The sequence below is a fragment of the Nannobrachium achirus genome (assembly GCF_963921795.1).
Source record: "Nannobrachium achirus genome assembly, chromosome: 15".
Classification (NCBI taxonomy): domain Eukaryota; kingdom Metazoa; phylum Chordata; class Actinopteri; order Myctophiformes; family Myctophidae; genus Nannobrachium; species Nannobrachium achirus.
Genome location: NC_137822.1, coordinates 56,142,238 through 56,153,027, shown reverse-complemented (window position 1 = coordinate 56,153,027; position 10,790 = coordinate 56,142,238). Strand labels below are relative to the sequence as shown.

The 10,790-nt window shown below is 47.6% G+C and overlaps 1 protein-coding gene across 1 annotated transcript; it reads left to right on the top strand.

Moving 5' to 3' along the window:
* Positions 1-3,641: 3,641 nt before the first annotated feature.
* On the top strand, positions 3,642-6,005 carry LOC308299103 (von Willebrand factor A domain-containing protein 5A-like; the record flags this gene model as incomplete). Its single annotated transcript, XM_080742827.1, has 1 exon — positions 3,642-6,005. One exon carries the CDS (start codon positions 3,642-3,644, stop codon positions 6,003-6,005), a length of 2,364 nt encoding a protein of 787 aa, XP_080598953.1.
* Positions 6,006-10,790: the final 4,785 nt, after the last annotated feature.

Below are 10,790 nucleotides of genomic sequence, written 5' to 3'. Positions count from 1 at the left end.
AGTATCCACACAGATCTCCACAAGCCACTGGTACAGCTCAGGAACCGCCCACATCTGTGTGAGCTATGGGCATATATAAATAGCTAGATTCACTGAGATACTGGTCATTCTTGCACCTCTTGGTGACTTTGGGCAGTGTCCCGCTATTCTCAATCTCCTGGTTATTATTTGTGTCACTCTCCCTTGGTATTCATACACAATCATGGAAAAGCAGAAGGAACAACTGTCCACTGATGATTTCAAACCTCTTTTAGGCTTTGTAGCTAAAGCCTTGATGAAGATCCCTGTTTGGGCAATTGCATTGCATGTTAAGGTAAATATCTTCACAGGAGAGAGAGGAAACAATGGCTGGAAATTTGGAAGGTACACCGCCGGTGCTACATACGTATTGACAGATTTAAACTTAAGACCAGATGAATTTCCCGAATACATTCCATTAAATTCAGCTTTGACCAATAGTTGCAGAGTTTTCGCATCTGCCTTGTGCAGAGATCTGGAGCAAGCAGGCTTGCTTGATGCCCAAAACCCCAGCTGGGAGGAAGGAGAGGACAATCGGGTGATATATTTCCGAATGTATTTGATAGGAAATGACACAAAACAAGAGAAAAACATGGCCATTTCATTTGGCTACCCCGTAACGCAAGAGATCCGAAGGTACTCCCTGGCCATGTTCGAAGCTGGACAGGTCTGGGCTGCTATGACCTCCCTGATGTATTACGTGGTGCTGGAAACCTCGAGTCGCATCGTTGAGTACGCTGATGTGGATGGCAATTTGGCTCACAAATGGGACCAGAAGGGTGAAAGCTTAGTCCATGCTCTTTCATCTGAACTTGCACACACGCCAAAAAGTTTTTGTCCTGAACTACCATTATGTTCAAAGCATAGCACCCGCAGCAGCGATAAATGTGAATGGCCAAAGGATGTAATCTGGAGCACTGATGAATGTGAATGGGACCAATTTGGAAAAACAATTAAACCTGTCATGGCTTCCTTGGTCAGGAGAATCATTACCACCGGGGGGACCATACCAAATATTCATCTGCAGGTAGAATGGTATCTGAATATTGTTGAAGGACCCACAGAGCAGAGCATCGGGTACTCCCATTTCCCGGGGCTCCAAACAGTTGTGGAGATGATATACAAGGACAAAAAGTACAAAAGGGCCATGTTTAAGAGATTGGGTGCATTTGCATCTGCTGTGCGACGAGGTCTCAAAAAAGCCGGCTTGGGTGCAGCCAGCTCAAGGGACGAGGTGATTTTTAGACTGAGCTGGTGGAACATGGTGACCAGATCTGAAAGGTTGTCATTCGGCGAAAGTACAACGGAACGTGTCAAAAGGCAATCTCTGTGTGTGTATGAAGAGAAAAGCATCTGGGGAGCTATTGAGACTCTGTTGTACAAAGTTCTGACCACAGCCTTAGAATTCTTAGAAAATGCTAATCTGACCAAAGCCCCCAAAAAGAAGAAGAAGAAGAAGAAGAGCACCAGGGATACGTTGACTGCCTTCACAACGCTGAACATTGACGATGAACAATTAGAAAAGCAGCAGCAGCAGCAGCAGCAGCAGCAGCAGGGCAGCAGCCGTGCAAATAACCACTCACCATACTCAGCAGACGTGCCTGATGGACTTGATGGACTGATATTGGCATCTGCGGGTTTGTTAAAGATGCAATTTCTGACTGTGAAATATGAAGAAGAGCCTGCAGCAACTACGTTTTCGGACACCCCGGATTATTTCTCTCGCCTATTGTTTGCCTGATATGATATTGGGGGATGAACAATTAGTTCAAGAACAAATAACAATAATTCTTCAGTATAATTCTTGTACGTAATTACTGCACTCTGCCTGGGGCAGTATGAATGAATGCAAGCTTTGAAATAAAAAAAATAAAAATCTCCTAACAAATGTTTGTGTGTCTTTATTATCGTTTGATATGACAAAAATGTCAAGATAAACACTGGTTGATTTGGGGCACAAAACAACTAAACGTTGACAACGTAACGACAATTTGATCTTAATCACGTCTAGGCTAATGGCGTCTCTCGTGTTGGTGGCAGTGGAGGCTGTGCTGCTGGTGCGAACTGTGCTGGTGCCGGTGAATTCTGTTTAGGGGCAGGTGGGACCTGTGCTGGCCCTGGTGGAGCTTGGTTGCCCACAGCTTGGCCACCACCTCCCTCCTGGAGCTCATAGTTGGTGGCCACTGGCGGCTGGAGGCTGGTTGACTGTTCAATTATGCGGCGAATGTCCTGGGACGCCGATGAAAATCCTTCTGCCATTCTCACAGAGTGCACGGCCTCTAAGTGGGAGTGGAGATGCTTGCCCCGATATCTGCACCCGGGGAAGGGACAGGGGCACCTTCTGAGCACCACTGCTGGGCCCTCAGCCCCGCGTAGAATATGTCTCTGCTCCTGCAGGTTAGTGACACCGTGGCTCTGGTTCAGATGCCTCCTTAAGGCATAGAATGCTTTTCCACAGATTGGACAGCGCAGCATGATCTGAATATATATATATGTGTGTGCGTGTATATACATATATATATATATATATAAATATATCAATTTAGTACAGCTAACACAAACAATCTCCTTTAGTATGAGTAGTCCGAGTAAGTTAGTGCAACAACCTCTTTACACAAGTTCCCTTTTGGGCCTGCAGCTAAGGGTTTGGTAGCCCATGGTCTAATCTATGTGAGTGACAGGAAATATGATCAGAGCAGTAGAGTTTGGACAGCAATCATTAAGACACGGACTGAAGAATGGATAGAGAAGGGGAATGGGAGGGGCCATGTGTGAAAACATAGGCTATGTAACCATTGATTTCTCTCCAAACCACATTCTTAGCACTTTCATTAGAGTAGAGCTTGCACAGCGTCAATGCCCGCACCCCCACATCCTGGCTATCTGTCTGTGATGAAGCCTTTTGACACTTGTTTTGGCAATGTAAACGTATGTTTTCTCACAAAATGTCATGATTGTCATGAAAAGTATTGAAAAACAGTGTGGTAAATAACGGTTTGACATTTTAACAGCAACGTCAATGTAGTGATGAGAACTGCTAATTCATCACCCACAGATTATTTTTTAAACTGAGATAACGTCTACTGTTAATCTGTTAATGCTGTGCTCCTCCAACTGTATACATTGTACCTCTTCTCAACTGTTTTTGAGTGCCAATAAAGCTCCTTTGAACTTAATTTAATTGATGTGGCCTAAATACATTTAGCCTAAATACTGTGGCTTTTCCTTTTTGTGTGCTACTTTTTTATACTAATACTTTTGCACTTTTACTCAAGTAGGCATGCCAGCATTTTGAATTTAGGACTCATACTTGTAACATAGTATTTCTATAATGTAGTGATATTAACTAAAGTGATACTAACTAAAACTACTTTTAGCATTACACGTGGGTAGCTTAGTTTTTGTACTTTTTCAGTGCCTTCTTGTGGCCAAACAAAGCAATGGTCAAAGTCATTAACATTTTGGCTATGCGCCGGGCTGGGCAAGGGGGGGGGGACATAAAGGGGCTGGGTCAACGGTGGGTACCATTTGAATATCGAAACTCCTCCCTCCAAAAGGCTCTGGCTCAGCCTATATATTCCACTGCTCTAAGCCTCTAGGTTCTTCTTGCTGGTACAGACACTATGGCGATCTGTGAAGGTTTGCTTTCTTCCTGTAACGATCAGGTTCCTCTGAAAGGCATTGAGGTGGAGGTTGAGGTGAGGGATCATGTGGCGACAGTGACCTCCCTTCTGCAGTATGAGAACCAGGAGGAGAGCCCCATAGAGGCCATCTTTGTCTTCCCTCTTCCTGGCGATGCTGCTGTCTGTCATTTCAGTGCAAAGATCGGACAGTCAGAGGTTGTGGCCCAGGTGAAGGAGAAACAGAGGGCTCGGGAGGACTATGATGACGCACTGAGCTCAGGCCAGCAGGCCTTCCTATTGGAGGAGAGCGAGCAGAGCCCCGACGTGTTCTCTTTGAGCGTGGGCAGTCTGCCTCCAGGGGAGAGTGCCTGTATCAGGCTGCAATACGTCACCGAGCTGGCTCTGGAGGCCGACGGTGGTCTCAGGTTCTGTCTGCCTGCAGTGCTTAACCCCCGCTACCAACCTCAAGGTAGATGGAAAGGTCATCGGCCTCCGGTGGTGACCTCCGTCCCAGCTTTTCTAGCGCCCTACAGTCTGTCCTTTTCGGCCCGAATGAGTTCTCCACGACCCGTCACTAAAGTTGAGTCAAACTGTTCCCTGGAACTTCTTCAGTACCTCAACAGGGAGCAAACCAAGGCCACGGTCAGCCTGGCTGCAGGACATAAGTTTGACCGAGACGTGGAGCTGTTGATTTATTATCAAGACGCCCACCGGCCCACTGCTGTAGTGGAGGCGGGACAGGAGTCTGTCGAAGCTGGCTCTCTGATGGGCGACCCAGTGGTCATGCTGAGCTTGTACCCAGAGTTCCCTAAAGCTGTGATGTCGTCATTGACTACATGCGGGGAGTTCCTCTTTCTAATGGATCGTTCTGGAAGCATGCAGGCCACCGGGCATGGCCATACTCGCATCGGAAGTGCCAGGGATACTCTGCTGCTCCTCCTTAAAAGTCTGCCCATGGGCTGCTACTTTAACATCTATGGTTTTGGGAATCACTTTAATCACATCTTCCCCAAGAGCGTGGAGTACAACCAGAACACCATGGGGGAGGCTTGGAGGAAGGTGGAGATGATGGAAGCCGATATGGGAGGAACAGAAATCCTGCGGCCTCTCAGACATATATACGAGCAATCTTGCATTCCCGGTCACCCCAGACAACTCTTTGTCTTCACTGACGGTGAGGTGCAGAACACCAAGGATGTCATCGAGCTAGTGAAGAAGAATGCCAGCTCTCACAGGTGCTTCACTTTTGGGATCGGGGAAGGGGCCAGCTCAGCTCTCATCAATGGGATGTCCAAGCAGGGAGGGGGTCATGCCCAGTTCATCACAGTAACCGAGAGGATGCAACCCAAAGTGATGCAGTCACTTCGCTGTGCCCTGCAGCCTGTTGTGGTGGATATTTCCCTTGAGTGGAACCTGCCAGTGGGGGTGTATGTAACACCTCTGTCTCCACCCATCACATCCCTTTTCCAGGGTCAGAGGTCACTGCTTTATGCCCAGCTCACTGGAGAGAGTTCAAGTGCCAGTGACGGCAGTGTGAAGGTGAGGTACAGGCTGGCTGACCAACCTTTTGAGTGCCAGCTCCACTTCAGTCTCAAACCAGCAAAGGGCGAGACCGAACTGACAGCCCACAGGTTGGGGGCTCGGACCCTGATTCGCTCCCTGGAGCAGATAGGCGAGCGAGGGCAGGTGGCTGAAGTCAAGAAGAAGGTGGTGGAACTCAGCATCGAATCAGGAGTGAGCAGTGCCTTCACCGCCTTCATCGCTGTCAACAGAGGAAACTGTCAGATGGTGCAGGGACCACTGTTACGCAGAAACGTTCCGGCGCCGGGTAGCCATGCAGCTCCATGTTGTGGTGGTATGTCCCGGGGAGCATCAAGAGCAACTCAGATAGAGTTGGACGGGGATGAGGTCGACGGGTTGCAGACCTACGGATCGACTGCTCACAGTTATCGTTCGCAAGGAGACGGGTGTGCGGTCGACGGGATGCAGACCGATGGATCGACTGCTCACAGTTATCGGTCGCAAAGAGATAAATTGCTCCGGCTGATATCCCTTCAGACAGCCTGTGGCTCTTGGATTTTAACACCAACACTGGAAGAAGTGCTGGATAAGAGCAAGTACCAAATGGAAAAGTCAATGCCTGCGCAGGTGAACCACGAAGTGTGGACCACTGTTTTGGCTTTGATCTGGCTCCATGGGTCCAGGTTGGAAGCCTGGGAGGAGTGGCACCTTTTGGCCCTGAAGTCGCTATCCTGGCTCCGTGCTCAAAATGTCTCAAATCTGAAGGAGTGCCTTGAGGCTGGACATGACTTGCTGGGCATCTGGCAGCTGAAAGATGCCCTAGCTAAACTCCTGTGTGTTTAGTGCTGCACAGGAAGAAGGCCCTATGATATGCGTAGTCCTGGATTAATACAATAGTATGCTCCAAGTTTGTTTTTTTGTTTTTCTTCCTCTTTTTCCAAGTTTATTCTTTTCAAATAGTTTATTAGGTCACCCTTGGTGTGTTTAGAAAAGGGAGAATGAATTGTTTTTGGAATGCATTATTATGAACAATGAATGAAACAAGCTTTGAAATAAATAAAAACACTTTTTTTGTCAGAATGTTTTGTGTATCTTTATTGTCCTTTTGATATAGTGTGCAAGGTGACTTTAAGAGAAAAATAACCAATTTAGTATGAGTAGTCCAGGTAATCATACCCAAGTGTTATGCAATGCTTATGTAACTGACCATTCAAGGGGCCGTTGTCTCTCTGGACCCGCCTCCTCCCTGAGGGTATAAAATAAAGGCATGTTTTTGCTACAGTTCCAGAATTTTTCCTGCAAAATAATTAGCATAATCATTTACAACTTGCGGGGAGTTTTGTTTTTTGGGTGTATTTCACATGAGCAAAAATGCTGGCATAGCCATAAAATACATCGGTTTCACTAAACCATTGTCGCGGTCTGAAAGTCCGTGTTGCCAGACTTTGTGAGGGAAATAAGCAACCAGGTGTACGAAATTAAGCCCCAAAAACTAATGATGCAGCTCTTTGAGTTGGTAGCTTACAACTTTCATCACAGCATAGGCCCAATGAGCGCATTGCGTCCCAATCAGACAAAACATAGGCTATAGAATAAAATAAGTTTGAACCATGAAATGATCTTGCAAGAGATTGTATTTCTCAGCACCCGCAGCCGTAGGCTGGAGAAAGAAATAGACTTCTGTCTTCTGTGTTTATAGGCCTACATTCGAATGCAATATGGATTCTCTAGCCTAATACTGAATCCCTTTATGCAAGGTGAAGCTTTCAATCCCAATTACAATGCTTTAACTGTTAATATTGGCTCCTTGCATGCACCTGCTTGTCCGAAAAAAGTAAAAATCACGGTATGCCGTTTTCACTGTGGGGAAATGTGTATTCTCCCAGTACTTTCTGAAAAAAGTATTTTGTCGTCAAATTTAGGACCCCAAAACTGATGGAACACAAAATTAGTGGCCGTTTTCACATGGTGTGAATTTCAAAATTGCCGTCATTTTGGAAAAAAACTTTGAAGTTTGACTGCATAGGTCTCCGCCTGCAACACAGGCTTATCACAACCATTGTGTTTCCGGCGCCATGTCGTGCTGGACAGCGTTTAGGCGGGAACAACCCTTTTTTAGACCCTTTTGTACTTCTGTGGCAGTGGGTCAGGACTTGTACTGTTTCCAAGGGGACCGATATGGAGGGGACCCCATTGTTGTGTATGTCTTATACACACATTCTTTGCAGTGGGAAAAGATCCCAGTGACGTCCAGAGGAGGAGGAGGAAGTGCCCCCATCCGATGGGACTTCACGGTTGTGTCGATAGACGATACCATATACCTCTGGGGGGGTAAAGAGGAGAATGATGAGCGAGAGAATGTGTTTTGTGGGGTCCTTCATGCATATCATGTAAAAACCGACAGATGGTTCAAACCTGAGGTTTCTGGGGCTGCGCCGGAGGGGAGGTACTACCACTCGGCCTGTGTTTTGGGGAAGGCCATGTATATACATGGAGGATACATCCACAACAGATATGACGCCACCAATGACATCCACATGTTGAACACTGACACAATGGTCTGGTCTTTAGTTAACACCGGAGGCACTCCAGTGAGTGCTACAGCATGTCACTCCGCCACTATTATCGGCACAAAGATGTTTGTATTTGGGGGAAGGAATGACTATTTCACCGACCGCAATAGCATGGAGGGCTTTGGGACCAATGAAATGAGAGCGTTTGACACACTTACCAACTGCTGGAGCAGTTGGTCTTCTGCACAGCCTCTTCCAAAAGACCGCTGGAATCATTCGGCCTTTGCCTACAAGGGAGAGCTGTACATATTTGGTGGTATGAACTTTCGGGAGAATCAGTCTAGAGAAGTCCATGAGGATATGTGGAAATTCAATCCAAATACCTTCTCCTGGAAAAGGGTTTCTCCAAAGGGAATAAAGGGCCCATGTGCTAATGGTTATGGGCTACAGTCGATGAGCTCGCACGTGGCGGGAGATCGTTTCGTTGCCGCAGATGAACCCGGGAGACCCGGTGCCTTGTTCGTCTTAGACTTAAATCCTAGTCTGTTTACTTTATGCAAGCTAGCAGTTGTTCAACACGGTCTAGAGCAGTCTGTACTCCCAACTCAGATCAGGCGGGATTTGGCTGACATGTATATAGACACTTAGACGGGAAAACAACTAACTCATTTGGTATGGGTGGCCCAAGCAAGTTAACACGACTTGGGCTACTCATGCGCAAGTGTTATGCAATGCTTATGTAACTGACCATTCAAGGTAGCTGCTGTCTCTCTGGACCAGCCTCTTCCCCGAGGGGATAAAAAGAAGTCTCGTCCTGCAACACGGGCTTATCACAACCACTGCGTTTCCGGCACCATGTCGTGCTGGACAGCGAGTCGGCGGCGACAACCCTTTTTTAGAGACTTATGTGCTTCTGTGGCTGTGGGTGAGGACTTGTACTGTTTCCAAGAGGACGGATATGGATTGTTCCCCATCGATGTGCATGTCTTACGCACAGAGACTTTGGAGTGGGAAAAGCTCCAAGGGACAACCCGAAGAAGAGGAGGAGAAGGAAGTGCCCCCATCGGATGGGGCTTCACGCTTGTGTCGATAGACAGTACTATATACCTCTGGGGGGGTCAACAGGAGAATGACGAGCAAGAGAATGCGTTCCGTGGGGTCCTTCGTGCATATGATGTGAAAACCAAAAGATGGTCCAAACCTCAGGTTTCCGGGGCCGTGCCGGAGAGGAGGTCCGGCCACTCCGCCTGTGTCTTGGGGAAGGTCATGTATGTACACGGAGGATACGTCCACCACAGACGCCAGTCCACCAGTGACGTCCACATGCTGAACACTGACACAATGGTCTGGTCTTTGGTTAACACCAGAGGCACTCCAGTGCGTGCCACAGAACGTCACTCTGCCACCATCATCGGGACAAAGATGTTTGTATTTGGGGGAAGGAATAACAATTACTTCCCGCACATGAATCACACGGAGGCCCTTGGGAACAATGAAATGAGAGTGTTCGACACGCTTACCAACTGCTGGAGCAGTCGGTCTTCTGCACAGCCTCTTCCGAAAGAACGCTGGTATCATTCAGCCTTTGCCTACAAGGGAGAGCTGTACATATTTGGTGGTACGAACATTGCACTGAATGGCTCTAGAGAAGTCCATGAGGACATGTGGAAATTCAATCCAAACACCTTCTCCTGGAAAAAGGTTTCCCCAAAGGGAATAAAGGGCCCATCTCCCAATGGTTGGTATGGGCTACAGTCGATGAGCTTTCACGTGGTGGGAGATCATTGCTTTGCCACAGACGAACCCGCGAGACCCGGTGCCGTGTTCGTCTTAGACTTAAATCCTAGTCTGTTGACTTTATGCAAGGTAGCAGTTGTTCAACACGGTCTAGAGCAGTCTGTGCTCCCAACTCAGATCAGGAAGGATTTGGCTGACATGTATGTAGACACTTAGACGGGGAAAACGAGTAACTCATTTGGTATGAGTAGCCCAAGTAGTTAACACGACTTGGGTATTCGTAGAGACCCGCCTCCTCCCTGAGGGAATAAAATAAGTCTCATCCTGCAACACAGGCTAATCACAACCATTGTGATTCCAGTACCATGTCGTGCTGGACAGCGCTTCGGCGGAAACAACCCTTTTGTAGACCCCTTTGGACTTCTGTGGCAGTGGGTCAGGACTTGTACTGTTTCCGAGAGGAACGCTTTGGATGGAAACCCATTGTTGTACATGTCTTATGCACACATTCTTTGCAGTGGAGAACGCTAAAGACACCCAGGGGGGGGGGAGGAGAAAGTCCCCCCATCCGATGGGGCTTCACGGTTGTGTTGATAGACAACACTATATACCTCTGGGGAGGTGAAGGGCAGAATGATGACCTTTATGCATATGATGTCGAAACCGAAAGATGGTTCAAACCTCAGGTTTCTGGGGCTGCTCCGGAGGGGAGGCTCCACCACTCCGCCTGTGTCTTCGGGAAGGTCATGTATATACACGGAGGACGCATCCCCTACAGATATGAGGCTACCAATGACCTCCACACGTTGAACACTGACACAATGGTCTGGTCTTTAGTTAACACCAGAGGCACTCCAGTGCGTGCTACAGAAAGTCACTCTGCCACCATCATCGGGACAAAGATGTTTGTATTCGGGGGAAAGTATCACAATTGCTTTAAGTACCCCACGGCCTTTGGGGAAATGAGAGTGTTTGACACCCTTACCAACTGCTGGAGCAGTTGGTCTTCTGCACAGCCTCTTACAGAAGACCGCTGGGGTCATTCAGCCTTTGCCTACAATGGAGAGCTGTACATATTTGGTGGTGAGAACTGGAGAAGCGAATTCTGTGCCTATGGCCAGACCATATATAAGAAATTCCATGAGGATATGTGGAAATTCAATCCAAATACCTTCTCCTGTAAAAAGGTTTCTCCAAAGGGGATGGAGGGCCCATGTTTGGATGATGATTTTGGGCTCGCATGTGGCTCGCACGTGGTGGGAGATCGTTTCTTTGCCGCAGATGAACTTGGCTTGTACATCTTAGACTTTAATCCTAGTCTGTTAACTTTATGCAAGCTAGCAGTTGTTCAACAAGGTCTAGAGCAGTCTGAACTCCC